Raw genomic sequence first — 20,620 nt, 5'->3', positions numbered from 1 at the left:
CCTTCGAGCTCCCCGGGTCCCCGCGGAGCTGCGGCCGTCAAGGGGCGGGGACGGGGGCGGAGCGCTGGAACACCGCCCCGAGCAGCTGGAGGCTGGGGCGTCCCTGCGGAAGAGTGCGGGGCTGGACGCGCTCGGGCCCGACTGCTTCTGGAGTCACCCTGCCCGGCGTGGGACGAGGCCGTGCGCGCCCTCCCAGACCCTCCGCTTCGGGAATTCGCGGAGGAGCGGCGCTTCCCCACTCTCTCACATGTTCAGCGCCGAATGACACGCGGGCCGCGGCAGCTTCAGGATGGCCGACGCGAGCGCTCTCGGATCCCCGGGTCCCTCCGCGCCCCTGATGCGTGGTCACCCCTGACCGCCCTGTCTCTGAGGAAAAACCGCCCCAAGCCCGGGACCGCGGCTTCTCCCACGCGGGGCAGGCCGGGAGTGTGAGGGGGCCGCCCGCCTGGAGACCAGGCCGGAGGCGTGAGGGGGATGCTCTGCCGGGACCGGGACACGCGGGGCGGTGTGGGGCGGGTCGCGGGAAGAGGTGGAAGGCCCCCCTCGCCTTCGGCTTCTCCCTGCCCGGCCGCCGGTGTCCCGCCTGCCACCGCCCCGCACAACCTGGCCCAACCCGCGGCGATAGCCCAGCCGCGGGATCCGCGGCGCCTCTTTAGGCTGGTGCAGGAGGGCCGGTTACGCGCCCTGCAGGAGGAGCCGCAGGCGGCGGCGGGCTGCCCGGGGCCGGCCGGGGATACCCTCCTGCACTGCGCCGCGCGCCACGGGCGTCGGGACGTGCTGGCCTATCTGACCGAGGCCTGGGGCATGGACATCGAGGCCGCCAACCGAGACTACAAGCGGCCCCTGCACGAGGCGGCCTCCATGGGCCACCGGACCTGCGTGCGCTATCTGCTGGGCCGGGGGGCAGCTGTCGACTCCCTGAAGAAGGCCGACTGGTAGGTGCAGGGCTGAAAGACACCCCGCCTCCCTCTCCCCGCAGAGTCGTAGCGAGTTCCCTGTGCTTCTCCGTCCCGTTGGACACCATAACTGTTCTTTGCTCCTAGTTCTCACCCCAGGCCTACTTGGCGGCCCGGACCGCCTCCCCAACTTTCTTTTAAAACGCAGACGACCTGCAGAGTCCCTCCTTCTGCCCTTGTGAGTTAACTGGTCAGGGCAGTCACGTCCCTTTCTAAAGCACGGAGTAGTGTAGAATATAACTAAAGAGAATGTCACCAAGGAATTGTGTGCGCTACAGATAGCTTCCGGATGCGAGGTTCTGGGGACATTTAGCTCAGTTACTTCTGCACCAATGCATTGTTTCAGTTGACATTGCTCCAATCAATATCCTTGTTCAGAATTCCTCAGTTATACACTCACGTGTGTGTGTAGAGCACTGTGCCGTTGTATCCCATACGTGTAGCCTTGCATAACCACCACCACCACAGAGACACTGTACTGCACCATCACACAAGCCAATTGCCTTTCGTTAGTTAGATTGACACTGATTTTGGTACTCCCTAGGTCAGGTTCCTTAGAGGGTGTGAACCTCTTCAGGAAAATAGGGAAGTACATCTTATCTACTGGAGCAGGGGAATAGACCTGGTTATGTTTTGAGGGTTGTCTGTGGGTTTTCTTAGTTCTGTCCCAGTTCACTGCTATCCTGTGAACTAGCTCCTAAGCAACTTTGTCTCCCAGGTATCCCTCCTCTAGGTACACATTCGTAACAATCATTTTCCCCTTATTATTTGTCCCAGTGTCTTCACAGAAGGCACAGATGTTGCCAGTCAAAGCTGTTTTCCTGCCTCCTGGACCCCCGAATCCTCTAGGTTTTCCATCTGCAAAGGATATATGTGTTTTGACGACCTGGCCTCTTGCTTCTCATGTCTCAGCTGCTTCCATCTGACAGCTTCTTCTGGTTGGCCTTAGGACTCCTCTGATGATGGCCTGCACAAGGAAGAACCTGGGGGTGATCCAGGACCTGGTGGAACATGGCGCCAATCCACTCCTGAAGAACAAAGATGGCTGGAACAGTTTCCACATTGCCAGTCGAGAAGGCGACCCTCTGATCCTCCAGTACCTGCTCACTGTTTGCCCAGATGCCTGGAAGACAGAGAGCAAAATCAGAAGAACTCCTCTGCACACTGCAGGTACAGCCTACAGTTCTGCAGGCATGCAGGTACACAGATGTGGGTGCTTCACCCAGCATTGCCCAACCTCATCTTCAGGTCACCCACAGGGGAAAGGAAGATTTTGGAAAACAGAAGGCAGAGAATAAGAGCATCTAGTTGGGCCAGGCGAGGTAGCTTACACTTGTAATTCCAGCACTTTGGAAGGCCGAGGCGGGTGGATCACCTGAGGTCAGGAGTTCAAGACTGACCTATCCATCATGGTGAAGCCCCATCTCTGCTAAAAATGCAAAACATTAGCCGAGCTTGGTGGTGGCTGCCTGTACTCCCAGCTACTCAAGAACTCAGGAGGCTGAAGCAGGAGAATGGCTTAAACCTGGGAGGTAGAGGTTGTAGTGAGCCAAGATCGCCCTGTTGCACTCCAGCGTGGGGCAACAAGAGTAAAACTCCATCTCAAAAAAAAAAGCACCTAGAGGCCTTTTGGAATATAATCAATTTCTTTTTTTTTTTTTTTTTTGAGACATGAGTTTCACTTTTGTTGCCCAGGCTGGAGTGCAGTGGTGCAATCTCGCCTCACTGCAACCTCCACCTCCCAGGTTCAAGTGATTCAGGCATTTCTCAGCCTCTTGAGTAGCTGGGATTACTGGAGCATGCCACCATGCCCGGCTGATTTTTATATTTTTAGTAGAGATGGGGTTTCACCATGTTGACCAGGCTGGTTTCAAACTCTTGACCTCAAGTGGTCCACCCGCCTTGGCCTCCCAAAGTGCTGGGATTATGGGTGTGAGCCACCACGCCCAGCCTGTAGTCTAGAAAATCTAGAATGATTATAGTCTAGCCACAGTTGGCAATTAGTGACCAAGGAATCCTTTCTAAAACTTTGCAAATAAGTAGAAAACTTTTTTTTAGCTGATGAATTATTTGACCAGTTTTCCCCAGGAGAAGCAATCAGTACTCCATCATTCACCCAAAATAGTGGAAGACAAATAGTCATAACCTTTGAGTATAGTTACTTTTAGTAGGGGAGTTAAATTCCAGGCTATTTGGTCATGGATTGCTGTTACAATGTTTTGAAATTCCTGGGCAAAAATGGACTAGCCTTGAGGATTCGCAACACAGAAGTGTAAGTTTAGGATTGAAAGGTTCCCATGAAAGTGCATATAAACGCATAAAGATAAGATAATCAGGTGTTGGCTGTGTACATGTAAAGTGAAAACATTATTGTTCACCACTTCAGTTAAATGTTTATTTTTGTCTGGTAGTAACAGCATACCCAATTTAATGACTCCTTCTTGTAAGTTATTACTAATAGAATGGGGCAGAGAACAGAGGCAGGAGGCAGGAAGCATTTTATATGTGCACTAAAAAGCTCTAATTCTCAGCTTTCTCCTCCCAGCAATGCATGGCCATTTAGAGGCAGTCAAGGTGCTTCTTAAGAGGTAAGAATAATACAGCAAATGAGGGAAAATATTTGCTAACTATGACAGAGTTAATATCAGGGCTACATAAAGAGCTCAGATAGATTTTTAAGAAAGAAACTAGGCTTTCAAAAGAAAAATGAACAAAAGACATAAGCAGATAAAGAATATGAAACAAAAATAATTAACAAATATCTGGGGAAAATATTTTCAATGGCAAAATCATCCATTTTTCTGTTTTTTTCAACAAGCATTTATACATTCATTTAGTGCTTAATATAAAGTAAGCCCTGTACCAGGTGCAGGGGCCACAACAGAAACAAGACACGTGTAGTTTCTACCCTCCTGGAACTCACTCACAGACTGCCAGGAAAGACAGACCGTGAAGGAGTCCCAAAAGTCTGGTGTGCATTACAAGGACTTGCAGGATCCCTACAGAACAAATAACAGGAAGACCCACTTCGGCTTAAGAGTAAAGAATCTCAGCGCTAATGTTTAAGCTGTGACTTGAAGGAGAAAAAGAAATTAGCTGAAAGTTCGAGCAAGGGAGCATTCCAGACAACAATAACAGCACCCACGCATGCTCCGAACTGGGAAAAAATGTGGTGCGTTTAAGAAACTGAAAGGTGTCTAGAATATACTGTGGCCTGAATGGTGAAGGGGAGGGAGAATGAATACTATCAGCCACATTGAGGATTTTCCTTTTTTTTTTGAGATGGACTTTCGCTCTTGTTGCTTAGGCTGGAGTGCAATGGCACAATCTCAGCTCACTGCAACCTCCACCTCCTGGGCTCAAGCCATTCTCCTGCCTCAGCCTCCCAAGTAGCTGGGATTGCAGGCGCACGCCACTACACCCAGCTAATTTTTTATATTTTTGGTAGAGACGGGGTTTTACTATGTTGGCCAGGCTGGTCTTGAACTCCTGACCTCAGTTGAATCATCCACCTCAGCCTCCCAAAGTACTGGAATTACAGACGTGAGCCACTATGCCTGGCTAGGACACAGATGTCTTAAATATTTTGGCTGTGGAATTGAGGGATGGGGGTAATCATTTGATTTTGAAGGATGAGGGAAAGGCAGTGGCAAGGGGTGACTTCAGGGCCTCTGGCGCAGGAAGCTGAAGACAACAAGTGCTGTCAAATGGGATGGAGAAGGTCAGAGGAGCAGCTGGTCTGCTGGGGAAGACCATCACGCTCCTGAAGGCCTAAGTCCTCAGTTCAGACACAGATGGAGGAAAAGAGAGAGAGAGCGCTCCACACTCATAGGTCGTTTGCACATATGCAGTCCACCTGCAGGTAATCAGGTATCAACTGTCCCCTGGGCTTAAGGTGGTAAATTTTCTTAGCTCTTACTTGGGTTTCTGGCTCCAGGTGCCAATATGAACCAGACTGCAGAGACAACTGTGGCGTCACCCCTTTGATGGATGCAATCCAGTGTGGTCACATCGACATCGCTAGGCTGCTCCTCAATGAACATGGGGTATCAAAATGGTTTTGTTTTTATTCTTTTCTTTTGCTTCTTCCTACAAACTTTATGTCACAGGATAAGCAGAGCACATCGTGTTATTCAGATCCCATATTCCATTTCCAGCCCCTACAAACTCCCTCTCTGGGACCTGGTGACCTCTTTAAACATCAATGTTCCCATCTGTAAAATGGAGACAAATTTAGTTTCTTCAGGAAGTTTTATAAATTAAATAATATAATGTACATAAAGCAGTTAGCGAAGTATTCAGTAAATGGTAGCTGTTTGATAGCAATAATAACAACAATCTGTCTCTGCTCATAATGCTTTTGGCACCACAGCCTGGAACATTGAAGTGTAACCATCTTTTTAATTAGAAAGCCCTTTGAGAGCCAGGCGTGGTTGTAATGCCAACACTTTGGGAAGCCAAACCAGATGGGTCACCTGAGGTCAGGAGTTTGAGACCAGCCTGGCCAACATGGTAAAAGCCATCTTTAAAAATGTAAAAATTAGCTAGGCATGGTGGCGCACACCTGAGGCTGAGGCAGAGACTCGCTTGAACCCGGGAGGCAGAGGTTGCAGTGAGCCAAGATCGTGCCACTGCATTCCAGCCTGGGTGACAGAGGGAGACTCTGTCTCAAAAAAAAAAAAAAAAGAGTCCTTTGAGAATCAGACAAAAGTCGCATATCTTCCGCCCAGAGAACTGTGTGTAAACAGCTCAGTTTTGCTGAAGTGCCAGCAGGTGCCCAGATCTAAGTTTCTCTGTTTCTTAATTTTGACCTTTGCCCCTTTCTCTCCTCTGCCGGCTAGGCTTGTCTTTCAGCAGAAGACAGCCTGGGTGCCCAGGCTCTGCACAGGGCAGCTGTCACAGGGCAGGACGAAGCCATCCGATTCTTGGTCTCTGAACTTGGCATCGATGTAGATGTGAGAGCCACATCAACGCACCTCACAGCACTTCATTATGCAGCTAAGGTTTGTTACTTCTTATAATGGCATCCCAGCTTCCCCCAGGCTTGCCTTACTCCATTGATTGGGTAACTCTGTAGCATCGTTTCTTTCGTCTCTATGGAAGAATTGCCCATGATATTCTCCTGAAATGATCAGGATTCTGAAGACCTTTATCTCTTTAAATAGAAACCTGACTTTATTTTGTTTCTAGGCAAAAACTTCTAAAAAAGCCTTTTACTCTATAAAATGCCTCCCCCTCACACACACATTTTTGTTTTCAGGAAAAATGTTATTTGAAGTCATAAATACCCATTGTATGAAATTCCTGGCTCTTTATTACTTTTTTTTTTTTTTTTTTTTTGGCAACCCCCTCCCTGGCTCTCTATTCTTATACTGAATTTCAGAAGTTAAGAACTCTTCAACCAGGGCAAGAGAATTGCATTTACCAGGCTCTCTGGGGTGTAAAATATGAAGATGAGCAAACATTTTCACTGGAAAAGTAGCTATTTTAAATGTTAGGAACGGTTTACCTGTTATCTTTAACATTATCTATGGTTCTACCCCTTTATTTGGTTTTTCCAAGATGGAGTCTTGCTCTGTCGCCCAGGCTGGAGTGCAGTGTCACCTTGGCTCACTGCAGCCTTCGCCTCCCAAGTTCAAGCGAGTCTCCTGCCTCAGCCTCCGAGTAGCTGGGATTACAGATGCATGCCACCATAGCCAGCTAATTTTTGTATTTTAAATAGAGACGAGGTTTCATCATGTTGGCCAGGCTGGTCTCCAACTGTTGATCTAGTGATCCGCCCGCCTTCGCCTCTTAGAGTGCTGGAATTATAGGTGTGAGCCACCGTGCCCGGCCTATTTGTTTTTCTAATCAACCACTTTCTCCTGCCTGATGTTCTGCTTGTGCCGAAGCTGGGTAGATGCACATGGATAGGCTGAGTGCTCTGTGGCTACAGGGTCCTCTTATAGGAAGAGTGAACCTGGAACCTTAATTGTAGTCTCATCACATAGTAGCAGACTTAACTGATTTATAAATATTTTATATTTATAAAATATAATGTTTAAATAATATCCTGCTAGCTATAATAGGAATTCCCATTTATGAGAGGTTATGATCTTTTCTAGTTTATCTCTGTCCTAAAGATTTTAACAAGTGTATATTTGCTTGGAATATTTTAGAGTTGTGGGTTCTGTATAAATCACAAGATTTATATACTGCTCACAGTGATGGAAAGTAACTGCATTGAGTCAGTAATTTGGCCCACAGAGTTGATCATCTATATTGTAATAATTAAATGTCACCAAAATATTTAATGATTTATACTAGAATTGAGAATGATACAATATCTTACTTTAGATATGAAAATTTGGCCGGGCACAGTGGTTCACACCTGTAATCCCAACACTTTGGGAGACTGAGGTGGGAGGATCCCTTGAGCATAGGTGTTCATGATCAGTCTGGACAACATAGTGAGACCCTGTCTCTTAAAAAAAAAAAAAAGTATATGAAAATTCACTTCTGGCAGTTGACTGTTTTAGAAAAAGTACCTAATATGTGTTAGAGTCTGTGTTTAAAGTGTGAAAGGAAAATAAAAACTTGGGACCCCCAACTCACTCTGCCGAAAGAAAAAAAATTAAACTGAAAGCTGAGTCATGCAGAAAACTGCCTTTCCTTTTGTTCCTGAGCAGATAGCTACAGATAAAGGGTTAAATATTTCCACAGGTAGCTATTCTGTATTCATCTTGTCTTTTGTAAAGTGCCAATTTACTGAATGGAGACAGATATTTAATATACTATTGCCTATTCCCCCCACCTCCTTTTATCTTGTAGCATGGATTCAGTAAATTCAGTAATGTGACCATAACTTCCTCCTTTTCACTCCAGCCCTCCTTTCCCTTTTCAATATTGAAGCCCTCAAAATCATTTTTGGAGAAAGACACAGACCTGTCTCCCAGGTATATCCTTAATCTTGGCAGAATAAACTCTCAATTCATTGAGACCTATCTCAGATACTTTTTGGTTTGCAAAAGGTTTTCTTTTATCCTCATCACAGTGATAATAAATTTGTTTCAATTCAGGAAGGACATACAAGTACAATTCAGACACTTTTATCCTTGGGAGCTGACATCAACTCTAAAGATGAAAAAAATCGATCAGGTACCGTTTAACTTTATATATGCCTTGGAAATTAGTAAACTGAGTATAACCAATACACTTTTATATTTAAAACACTGGTTTTAATACTCTTCTTTTGTTGTTGTTGTTGTTGTTGTTGTTATTGAGACAATTTCCCTCTGTCGCCCAGGCTGGAGTACAGTGGCACGATCCTGGGTCACTGCAACCTCTGCCTCCCAGCTCAAGTGATTCTCGTGCCTCAGCCTCCCAAGTATCTGGGATTACAGGCATGCACCACCATGCCTGGCTAATTTTTGAATTTTTGTATTTTTAATAGAGGCGAGGTTTCCCCATGTTGGCCAGGCTGGTCTTGAACTCCTGACCTCAAATAATCTACCTGCCTCAGCCTCCCAAAGTGCTGGGATTACAGGTGTGAGCCACTATGCCCGGCCTTAATATTATTCTTCTCAATAGCTTAGCAACTTTTCCTTAAAATATCTTTTCCTCTGTAAAACGGTGGTACAATTGCTGTTAACATAACAATGATGATGACTCCACTCATTACAACTGCTATTGTTAACCTTTGTTTTGTTTTGTTTTTTTTTTTTGAGAGGGAGTTTCATTCTTGTTGCCCAGGCTGGAGTGCAATGGTGTGATCTCGGCTCACTGCAACCTCTATTTTCTGGGTTCAAGCGATTCTCCTGCCTCAGCCTCCCAAGTAGCTGGGATTACAGGCAGACGTCACCACACCCGGCTAATTTTGTATTTTTAGTAGAGACAGGGTTTCTCCATGTTGGTCAGTCTGGTCTTGAACTGCCAACCTCAGGTGATCCGCCCACCTCGGCCTCCCAATATGCTGGTATTGTAGGTGTGAGCCACCGTGCCTGGCCCAACCTTTGTTATTATTTTAAATCGTAATAACATATGCCTCATAAAAGCAGCTTCTTTCTAATCCATGATGACACCTGCTATCCAGGTATTGTATAAATTCTTCACAGGTCATCTGTTTTGGAGTGTATTTAGAACTATATTCACTATGGTTTTTTTTGTTAATTTAGAATATTCAGAAACATATTCTGAGAGCTAATTCTTTAGACTTGGACTTTAGAATAAACCCTCTAACATTCTGTGAGCCAAAGGCCAACTCACAAGGGTTTAATAGGATTTTTTTTTTTTTTTTAAAGACAGAGTCTCACTCTGTCACCCAGGCTGGAGGGCAGTGGCACGATCTCAGCTCACTGCAACCTCTGCCTCCTGGGTTCAAGCGATTCTCCTGCCTTCCAAGTAGCTGGGACTACAGGCACCCACCACCATGCCACCATGCCCAGTTAATTTTTGTTTTGTTTTTTTTTTGAGAAGGAGTTTCGCTCTTGTTACCCAGGCTGGAGTGCAATGGCACGATCTCGGCTCACTGCAACCTCCGCCTCCTGGGTTCAGGCAATTCTCCTGCCTCAGCCTCTGGAGTAGCTGGGATTACAGGCACGTGCCACTATGCCCAGCTGATTTTTTGTATTTTTGGTAGAGACGGGGTTTCACCATATTGACCAGGATGGTCTCGATCTCTTGACCTCGTGATCCACCCGCCTCGGCCTCCCAAAGTGCTGGGATTACAGGCTTGAGCCACCGTGCCTGGCCAATTTTTGTATTTTTAATAGAGACAGGGTTTCACCATGTTTGCCAGGCTGTCAAACTCCTGACCTCAAGTGATCCGCCCACCTCAGCCTCCCAAGGTGTTGGGATTACTGGCATGAGCCACCGTGCCCAGCCTAGTGGGATCTTTCTAATGCTTCAAAGAGTTGCAGATACCTAAGTACTCACTCCAGGGCTGGAAAGGTCAGCTGCTCAGCCCAGGAAGGTTCACAGCTTCCCTGCTGGAGAGAAGGCAGCAGAATCAGCAGTGCTTCTGGACTCAGCATACCAGGAACCTCAGTGCTGAAATACCCAGAATGGGAAGCTTGTTCAACAGTGCTTTTTTTGGCTACACAATTGTTATTTGTGGTGATATTTTTATTTACAAAGCAAATTCAACAAACCTTTTAGAAAGTTTTTTGTACCATGTAAAGTGTGTTTCCGGAATGTTCAGGAATAAGGGGAGGACATCTCCTATTTCTTGTTAATTTGTTCCGTTGGTTGCTTTAGATAAGTTTTTGTTTGTTTGGTAGGTTGGTGTTTTTCTGAGACGGAATCTCACTCAGGCTGGAGTGCAGTGGTGCAATCTTGGCTCATTGGCAACCTCTGCCTCCTGAGTTCAAGCCTTTCTCCTGCCTCAGCCTCCTGAGTAGCTGGGATTACAGGTGCATGCCACCACACCTAGCTGATTTTTTGTATTTTTAGTAGAGACAGGGTTTCACCACGTTGGTCAGGCTGGTCTCGAACTTCTGACCTTGTGATTTGCCTGCCTCAGCCTCCCAAAATGCTGGGATTACAGGCGTGAACCACTATGCCTGGCCTAGATAAGTTTCTTAAATTGTCTCTAACTGGTTTTGTTATCTTTAAAACTATTTTCAACCCAATCAGGTTAAAAAGAAAAATATTTTGATCTAGTATAGGTGAAGTTGTGAGGATGAATTATGGAAGATATTAAAAGAATTGATATTTTTATTGGGCACTATCAACTCACGAGGTCAGTATTGCTCCAAGGGTTCTGTTTTAAGTCTGTGTGATTTTTGTTGCCCCCCAGCCCTGCATCTGGCCTGTGCAGGTCAGCACTTGGCCTGCGCCAAATTTCTCCTGCAGTCAGGACTGAAGGATTCTGAAGACATCACGGGCACCCTGGCTCAGCAGCTCACAAAGAGATCAGATGTCCTTCGGGGCTCTGGCCACAGCTCAATGACATAAGGATGTTTCCAAGAGGAGGCTATAAAGTGCATGGTAATTCATATCTTCTTTTTTTTTTTTTTTTTTTTTTTTTTTTTTTTTTTATATATATTTATTTATTGCATTTTAGGTTTTGGGGTACATGTGAAAAACATGCAAGGTTGTTGCATAGGTGCATACGTGGCAGTGTGATTTGCTGCCTTCCTCCCCTTCACCCATATCTGGCATTTCTCCCCATGCTATCCCTCCCCAATTCCCCACCCCCCCGCTGTCCCCCCCACTCCCCGACAACAGACCCCCATGTATAGTGCTCCCCTCCCTGTGTCCATGTGTTCTCCTTGTTCAACACCCGCCTATGAGTGAGAACATGTGGTGTTTGATTTTGTGTTCTTGTGTCAGTTTGCTGAGAATGATGGTTTCCAGGTTCATCCATGTCCCTACAAAGGACGCGAACTCCTCGTTTTTAATGGCTGCATAATATTCCATGGTGTATATGTGCCACATTTTTCCTGTCCAATCTATCATCGATGGGCATTTGGGTTGGTTCCAGGTCTTTGCTATTGTAAACTGTGCTGCAATGAACATTCGTGTGCATGTGTCCTTATAGTAGAACGATTTATAATCCTTTGGATATATGCCCAGTAATGGGATTGCTGGGTCAAATGGAATTTCTATTTCTAGGTCCTTGAGGAATCGCCACACTGTTTTCCACAATGGTTGAACTAATTTACACTCCCACCAACAGTGTAAAAGTGTTCCTATTTCTCCACATCCTCTCCAGCATCTGTTGTCTCCGGATTTTTTAATGATTGCCATTCTAACTGGTGTGAGATGGTATCTCAATGTAGTTTTGATTTGCATTTCTCTAATGGCCAGTGATGATGAGCATTTTTTCATATGCTTGTTGGCCTCATGTATGTCTTCTTTTGTAAAGTATCTGTTCATATCCTTCGCCCACTTTTGAATGGGCTTGTTTGTTTTTTTCTTGTAAATCTTTTTTAGCTCGTTGTAAATTCTGGATATCAGCCCTTTGTCAGATGGGTAGGCTGCAAAAATTTTTTCCCATTCTGTTGGTTGCCGATTCACTCTATTGACTGTTTCTTTTGCCGTGCAGAAGCTGTGGAGTTTGATTAGGTCCCATTTGTCTATTTTGGCTTTTGTTGCCAATGCTTTTGGTGTTTTGGTCATGAAGTCCTTGCCTACGCCTATGTCCTGAATGGTTTTGCCTAGGTTTCCTTCTAGTGATTTTATGGTGTTAGGTCTTATGTTTAAGTCTTTAATCCATCTGGAGTCAATTTTAGTGTAAGGTGTCAGGAAGGGGTCCAGTTTCTGCTTTCTGCATATGGCTAGCCAGTTTTCCCAACACCACTTATTGAACAGGGAATCCTTTCCCCATTGCTTGTTTTTATCGGGTTTGTCAAAGATCGGGTGGTTGTAGATATGTTGTGTTGCCTCCGACGCCTCTGTTCTGTTCCATTGGTCTATATCTCTGTTTTGGTACCAGTACCATGCTGTTTTGATTACTGTAGCCTTGTAGTAGAGTTTGATGTCTGGTAGTGTGATGCCTCCTGCTTTGTTCTTTTTGCTTAGAATTGACTTGGCTATGCGGGCTCTCTTTTGGTTCCATATGAAGTTTAAGGTGGTTTTTTCCAGTTCTGTGAAGAAGGTCATTGGTAGCTTGATGGGGATAGCATTGAATCTGTATATTACTTTGGGCAGTATGGCCATTTTCACGATATTAATTTTTCCTAACCATGAACATGGAATGTTTCTCCATCTGTTTGTGTCCTCTCTTATTTCGTTGAGCAGTGATTTGTAGTTCTCCTTGAAGAGGTCCTTTACATTCCTTGTTAGTTGTATTCCTAGGTATTTTATTCTCTTTGTAGCAATTGTGAATGGCAGTTCGTTCTTGATTTGGCTCTCTTTAAGTCTGTTATTGGTGTATAGGAATGCTTGTGATTTTTGCACATTGATTTTGTATCCTGAGACTTTGCTGAAGTTGCTTATCAGTTTCAGGAGCTTTTGGGCTGAGATGAGGGGGTCTTCTAGATATACAATCATGTCGTCTGCAAATAGAGACAATTTGACTTCCTCCTTTCCTAATTGAATACCCTTTATTTCTTTTTCTTGCCTGATTGCTCTGGCTAGAACTTCCAGTACTATATTGAATAGGAGTGGTGAGAGAGGGCATCCTTGTCTAGTGCCAGATTTCAAAGGGAATGCTTCCAGTTTTTGCCCATTCAGTATGATATTGGCTGTCGGTTTGTCGTAAATAGCTTTTATTATTTTGAGATACGTTCCATCGATACCTAGTTTATTGAGGGTTTTTAGCATAAAGGGCTGTTGAATTTTGTCGAAGGCCTTCTCTGCATCGATTGAGATAATCATGTGGTTTTTGTCTTTGGTTCTGTTTATGTGGTGAATTACATTTATAGAGTTGCGTATATTGAACCAGCCTTGCATCCCCGGGATGAATCCTACTTGATCATGGTGGATAAGCTTTTTGATGTGCTGTTGTAATTGGCTTGCCATTATTTTATTGAAGATTTTTGCATCTATGTTCATCATGGATATTGGCCTGTAGTTTTCTTTTCTTGTTGAGTCTCTGCCAGGTTTTGGTATTAGGATGATGTTGGTCTCATAAAATGATTTGGGAAGGATTCCCTCTTTTTGGATTATTTGGAATAGTTTCAGTAGGAATGGTACCAGTTCCTCTTTGTATGTCTGGTAGAATTCGGCTGTGAACCCATCTGGACCTGGGCTTTTTTTGGGTGGTAGGCTCTTAATTGCTGCCTCGACTTCAGACCTTGTTATTGGTCTATTCAGGGTTTCGACTTCTTCCTGGTTTAGGCTTGGGAGGAGGCAGCTGTCCAGGAATTTATCCATTTCCTCCAGGTTTTCTAATTTATGTGCATAGAGTTGTTTGTAATAATCTCTGATGATGGTTTGAATTTCTGTGGAATCTGTGGTGATATCCCCTTTGTCATTTTTTATTGCATCTATTTGATTATTCTCTCTTTTCTTTTTTATTAGTCTGGCTAGTGGTCTGTCTATTTTGTTGATCTTTTCAAAAAACCAGCTCCTGGATTTATTGATTTTTTGAAGGGTTTTTCGTGTCTCTATCTCCTTCAATTCTGCTTTGATCTTAGTTATTTCTTGTCTTCTGCTAGGTTTTGAGTTTTTTTGATCTTGCTCCTCTAGCTCTTTCAATTTTGACGATAGGGTGTCAATTTTAGATCTCTCCTTTCTTCTCATGTGGGCACTTATTGCTATATATTTTCCTCTAGAGACTGCTTTAAATGTGTCCCAGAGATTCTGGTATGTGGTGTCTTCATTCTCGTTGGTTTCGAAGAACGTCTTTATTTCTGCCTTCATTTCATTGTTTATCCAGTCAACATTCAGGAGAAAGTTGTTCATTTTCCATGAGGCTGTGCGGTTCTGGGTTGGTTTCTGAATTCTGAGTTCTAACTTGATTGCACTGTGGTCTGAGAGACTGTTTGTTATGGTTTCCGTTCTTTTGCATTTGCTGAGGAGTGATTTACTTCCAATTATGTGGTCAATTTTAGAGTAGGTGTGATGTGGTGCTGAGAAGAATGTATATTCTGTGGATTTGGGGTGGAGAGTTCTGTAAATGTCTATTAGGTTTGCTTGTTCCAGGTCTGAGTTCAAGTCCTGGATATCCTTGTTAATTTTCTGTCTCGTTGATCTGTCTAATATTGACAATGGTGTGTTGAAGTCTCCCACTATTATTGTGTGGGAGTCTAAGTCTCTTTGTAAGTCTTTAAGAACTTGCCTTATGTATCTGGGTGCTCCTGTATTAGGTGCATATATATTTAGGATCGTTAGCTCTTCTTGCTGCATTGATCCTTTTACCATTATGTAATGTCCTTCTTTGTCTCTTTTGATCTTTGTTGCTTTAAAGTCTATTTTATCAGAGATGAGAATTGCAACTCCTGCTTTTTTTTGCTCTCCATTTGCTTGGTAAATCTTCCTCCATCCCTTTATTTTGAGCCTTTGTGTATCCTTGCATGCGAGATGGGTTTCCTGGATACAGCACACTGATGGGTTTTGGCTTTTTATCCAATTTGCCAGTCTGTGTCTTTTGATTGGGGCATTTAGTCCGTTTACATTTAGGGTTAATATTGTTATGTGTGAATTCGATCCTGTCATTTTGGTGCTAGGTGGCTGTTTTGCCCTTTGGTTGATGCAGATTCTTCATTGTGTTGATGCTCTTTACCTTTTCGTGTGTTTTTGGAGTGGCTGGTACTGGTTGTTCTTTTCTATGTGTAGTGCCTCCTTCAGGAGCTCTTGTAGAGCTGGTCTGGTGGTGATGAACTCTCTGAGTTCTTGCTTGTTCACAAAGGATTTTATTTTTCCTTCACTTATGAAGCTTAGTTTGGCTGGATACGAAATTCTGGGTTGAAAGTTCTTTTCCTTAAGGATGTTGAATATCGGCCCCCACTCTCTTCTGGCCTGTAGGGTTTCTGCTGAGAGATCTGCAGTGAGTCTGATGGGCTTCCCTTTGTGGGTAACCCGACCTTTCTCTCTGGCTGCCCTTAGTATTTTCTCCTTCATTTCAACCCTGGTGAATCTGATGATTATGTGTCTTGGGGTTGCTCTTCTAGAGGAGTATCTTTGTGGTGTTCTCTGTATTTCCTGGACTTGAATCTTGGCCTGCCTTGTTAGGTTGGGGAAGTTTTCCTGGATAATATCCTGAAGAGTATTTTCCAGCTTGGATGCATTCTCTTCGTCACATTCAGGTACACCTATCAAACGTAGATTAGGTCTTTTCACATAGTCCCATATTTCTTGTTGACTTTGTTCATTCCTTTTTACCCTGTTTTCTCTAATCTTGCCTTCTCGTTTTATTTCATTGAGTTGATCTTCGACCTCTGATATCCTTTCTTCTGCTTGGTCAATTCGGCTGTTGAAACTTGTGCATGCTTCACGAAGTTCTCGTGTTGTGTTTTTCAGCTCCATCAATTCGCTCATATTCCTCTCTAAGTTGTCCATTCTTGTTAGCATTTCATCAAGTCCTTTTTCAAGGTTCTTAGTTTCTTTGCATTGGGTTAGAACATGTTCTTTTAGCTCACGGAAGTTTCTTATTATCCACTTTCTGAAAGCTGATTCTGTCATTTCATCACACTCATTCTCCATCCAGTCTTGTTCCCTTGCTGGTGAGGAGTTGTGATCCCTTGTAGGAGGAGAAGTGTTCTGGTTTTGGGTGTTTTCATCCTTTTTGCGCTGGTTTCTTCCCATCTTTGTGGATTTATCCACCTGTTGACTTTGTAGTTGTTGTCTTTCTGATTTTGGTAATTTTAAGTCTGCTGTGGCAGAACTCATAAACCCCCTGCTCTTCCCCCCAGGTGTTCTGTCCCAGGGAGTTACGGTTTTATGATGTTCCCCTGTGCGGTTGCTGTTTTCCCTGCCCACAAGGTGGCAGCCTAGTCACACTCAGGTTGCAGAGGCTTCGCTAAGCTGCTGTGGGCTCCACCCAGCTTCCGTGTGAACTTCTGGGTGTAGTTAGAACTGCTTCCGCGATGTTGGCCCGCCCCTCTAGTGACGGAGTCTCCGTAGTGGCGGATTGCCTTGTTAGATTGCCCTGGGAACAGCAGGGTGCCTATGGAGAACGCCCCTCCTCCACAGAGCTGGACCGTCCCGGTTTCAGTTGTGTTTCAGGTCTTCTTGTTGGGTAAGAGGGGACACCGTCTCATCTGATCTGCCTCCGGAGCCGCTGCGTTGGCTAAAGCCGCGGCTCTGAGATTCGTGGCGCTGGCCTGGCTACCCGTTTCAGCTCCCCTTGCTGGTTTATAGGGGACTCAGACTCTCTCACTTTGTACAGTGAGCCGTTGCCTCAGGGTGCCGGCCCAGCGGCTGCGCCGTTCAAGCCAGCGGCGCCAGCGGTGCTGGCGACCCGTGTGGCTTCTCTGCGTGTGAATCTCCTGGTCTGTGGGCAGTAAAAATCAGTCTGGAAATACGGCGTCCACTCACCCTCTGTGCTTTCTCTCGGAGCTGCATTCCCTAGTTCCTCCTAAGCGGCCATCTTGGATCTCTCTCCCATATCTTCTTAAGTCATTCACAGATTCAGCGAAACCAGTTGGGAGCCAGTTTTCCATCTCCTCCTCCTCCTCCCTTCTCCCATCCTGCATGTCCCACTCCTGCTAAGGAGTTCCCAGTGACTGGGAGGCTGGGTTCCCAGCTCCATGACAGGCACATTATGAAGTCCTGAGCACAGTCTTTCCGTAGTCCATATCTCAGTGTTTTACTCTTAAAGTAGAATAGATAATGTTTGTGAGATCAGGCTATGGAATCCTTAGAGAAGCACCTACCATGCATGAATATAATATGGTATACACACTTTTATAAATACATGAAATATCTGAAATATCTTTTTTTTTTTTTTTTTTTTTTTTTTTTTGAGACGGAGTTTCGCTCTTGTTACCCAGGCTGGAGTGCAATGGCGCAATCTCGGCTCACCGCAACCTCCGCCTCCTGGGTTCAAGCAATTCTCCTGCCTCAGCCTCCCGAGTAGCTGGGATTACAGGCGTGCGCCACCATGCCCAGCTAATTTTTGTATTTTTTAGTAGAGACGGGGTTTCACCTTGTTGACCAGGATGGTCTCAATCTCTTGACCTCGTGATCCACCCGCCTCGGCCTCCCAAAGTGCTGGGATTATAGGTGTGAGCCACCGCGCCTGGCCCTTTTTTTTTTTTGAGACAGAGTCTGACTCTGTCACCCAGGCTGGAGTGCAGTGGCGCGCTCTTGGCTCACTGCAACCTCTGCCTCCCGGGTTCAAGCGATTCTCCTACCTCAGCCTCCCGAGTAGCTGGGATTACAGGCACACAGCACCACGCCCGGCTAATTTTTGTATTTTTAGTAGAGATGGGGTTTCACCATGTTGGTCAGGCTGGTCTCAAACCTGCGACCTCGTGATCCACTGGCCTCAGCCTCCCAAAGTGCTGGGATTACAGACGTGAGCCACCGCGCCCAGCTGAAATATCTTATAATAACTGCTGCGTGATAAAGCTATGACAATAATATTAAAAATATAACATTAATTGCTATTAGCTTGAGCTGTAAAATGTAATTGGCCTGTTCAATTTCTTCCTTCATAGGCTTTTACTTGACCATTACAATGGTTCACTTGGTTTTGTAACCAGGAAGGACGTGCTTATAATCTGTTTACACATGCATTTACCAGAAATTAATAAAAACTTTTATATGCTCTAAGCACTGCTAGTTAAGCTATCAAGTTTTAATTTTGTGGTTTTGTTCGTTTTAATAGATAGATTCAGTGTTGGCCCGCTTCAGTAATAAATACATTTAGAAAATGTAACTAAGGACTGGGCTTGGTGGCTCATGCCTATAATCCCAGCACTTTAGGAGGCTGAGGCAGACAGATCAGTTGAGGCCAGGAGTTCAAGACCAGCCTGGCCAACATGATAAAACCTTATCTCTGCTAAAAATACAAAGATAAGTTGGGTGTGGTGGTGCATGCCTGTAGTCCCAGCTACCAGGGAGGCTGAGGCATGATAATTGCCTGAACCCAGGAGGTGGAGGTTGCAGTGAGCTGAGATCATGTCACTGCACTCCAGCCTGGGTGACAAGAGTGAGACTCTATCTCAAAAAAAAAAAAAAGTAACTAGGATATTTACAAAATTTCTGTTAACCTGGTTAAAGATTGGAGTTTTTTGTCTTTAAAACCCATTTTCCATCCTGTCCCATCTACCCAGGGAACCCTCTGACTGTTAAGGAATGAAACACTCAACATTTAGCTTTAAAAAATATTATAGCCTCTTAAAATGAATTAAAGATAGGATGAGTCCTCAGGCATTTAGATTCTTTTTCTCCTTTTTTTCCTTTTCTTTCTTTTCCTTTTTTGATCCTTTTCTCTGAATTGCAAAGAATAATTATTAGTCTGGATCAGGCTTTTTAATAATATGCATCAATTGCAAGTAACATTGAATCCTCTTATTCAGTGTGATCCAGCAAATGCTTATTACACACCCACCTTATTCTCAGCGTTAGGCTCAGTTTGGCACAGAGCAAGAATTTCCTGTTGCTCTTAATTATTCCCAGATGGCATCAGCAGATTCCTGTTTCTTCTAACCACCAAATCACTGTTCTGGTAGAAACACTCCTGTCTTGTGACCTCTAAATTACACACTCTCTCCCTCTGCACTGATTTGAGATGCAGTTGCCACTTTTCTGATGCTTCAGAGATGCCTGTGTTGATGCCGTCTGGGTCTGAAGATGGTCCTGTTGGGTGGATACTTCAGACGTGCAGGTGGGACTGAAAGATCAGTCTGGGACTGCCCTCTTTCCTCTCAGCACACACATGAGCAGCTTTGTGTTTCCAGCAGCTGCGTGCATGATCAGCTTCCATTTGGCTTTGCTTCTGACCTTACAAACCAGCTGACGATGACAACACAGCATGTCGTTCTCAGTTTTCTAGATTCCACACACCTTTGTAATAGAAACCATGGTCAACAGATGCCACTGCTGAAACCACTAAACACCCAGAGATGGCGGTGATTATAAGAACATTAATTGTGGCCTGGGCATGGTAGCTCACGCCTGTAACCTCAGCACTTTGGGAGGCCGAGGCAAGTGGATCACCTGCGGTCAGGGGTTTGAGACCAGCCTGATGAATGATGAAATTCATTCATTCATCATTCATAATATGGTGAAACTCCCATTAGCCAGGCCTGGTAGTGCACACCTGTAATCCCAGCTACTTGGGAGGCAGAAGTAGGAGAATCTCTTTAATCGGGAGGCAGAGGTTGCAGTGAGCAGAGATCGTGCCACTGCACTCCAGCCTGGGCAACAGAGTGAGACTCCATCTCAAAAAAAAATACAAAAATTAGCCCAGTGTGATGGCAGGCGCCTGTAATCCCAACTACTTTAGAAGGCTGAGGCAGGAGAATCACTTGAACCTGGAAGGTAGGGGTTGCAGTAAGCCAAGATTGCACCATTGCACTCCAGCCTGGGTGACAGCACAAGACTCTGTCTCAAAAAAAAAAAAAAAGAAAAGAACATTAATTGAGACAAAAACAGTAGCAATAATAGAATAATAACCAGGTATTTCCATAGCAATAATATATGAAGAATGCTGTGCCAATGATAATTGATATTTTTCTATTACTCCCTAATTATAGTTACTTTCCTCACCTCCTTTGGGTCTTTAACTACAAATCGCCTTCTCAGTGAGGCCTGCCCAGGCTTCCCAATCAAAAATTAAATCCTTTTCTTCAAAGATTTGATAACTTCTTTTCCCAGTTTATTTTTTCTTCTTAGCATTTGCTATTAGCAAATGTACCATATGATTATTTGTTTTGTTCATTGTTTTTCTCCCCCACTGGTATCCCGGCTCCTTGGACTGATTTTTGTCTTTTAAATTTAAAATTATTATATAGTTAATGGGCGATAAAAGCACTTGGAATTTACTATATGCAGGATAGAGTGCTAAGCCCTTACCTAGATTGTCTCATTTTGTCCTCTGACTCTTGCACCATGCAGCCCCTTCTCATTATTATTCGTTCTCAAGCATCTTTTCCATACACACTTTGACAAAGAGTCTCTGCTTTTTACCCTCAGCTCATAGGCATCTCCCACCCCCCTGCAGTCTGGCTTTGTTGTTGCTGCTCTGTGCAGACTCTTCCTTTTGGGTACTAGTGACATCCTAATTGCCATATCAAGTGATGATACACCTTTAGCCCTTAGGTTACTGATCCTTTCAGTTCACTACCTGC

General features: G+C 44.7%; 1 protein-coding gene across 3 annotated transcripts in view; it reads left to right on the top strand.

Moving 5' to 3' along the window:
• Window positions 1-94: 94 nt before the first annotated feature.
• Window positions 95-20,620, top strand: part of ANKRD16 (ankyrin repeat domain 16) — a 29,627-nt gene continuing 9,101 nt past the window's right edge. Inside the window, exons 1-8 of one of the 3 annotated variants that reach the window (XM_064369030.1) lie at window positions 95-935; window positions 1,906-2,126; window positions 3,502-3,544; window positions 4,894-5,002; window positions 5,798-5,959; window positions 8,015-8,093; window positions 10,732-10,922; window positions 17,984-18,098. In XM_064369030.1, coding sequence (XP_064225100.1) covers window positions 475-935; window positions 1,906-2,126; window positions 3,502-3,544; window positions 4,894-5,002; window positions 5,798-5,959; window positions 8,015-8,093; window positions 10,732-10,889 — 1,233 coding nt within the window. In that variant the 5' untranslated portion in view covers window positions 95-474 and the 3' untranslated portion in view covers window positions 10,890-10,922; window positions 17,984-18,098. Of the gene's footprint in view, window positions 936-1,905; window positions 2,127-3,501; window positions 3,545-4,893; window positions 5,003-5,797; window positions 5,960-8,014; window positions 8,094-10,731; window positions 10,923-17,983; window positions 18,099-20,620 lie in introns of those variants that run through there. The other 2 variants (XM_064369029.1, XM_012443400.3) reach the window with 2 other exon arrangements.

The sequence above is a fragment of the Aotus nancymaae genome, unplaced genomic scaffold, assembly GCF_030222135.1.
Source record: "Aotus nancymaae isolate 86718 unplaced genomic scaffold, 86718_ANA_hifiasm-v0.15.2.pri h1tg000083l, whole genome shotgun sequence".
Lineage (NCBI taxonomy): Eukaryota > Metazoa > Chordata > Mammalia > Primates > Aotidae > Aotus > Aotus nancymaae.
Note: the sequence above shows the minus strand (reverse complement) of the source record. Positions and strands in the feature narration are given on the sequence as shown.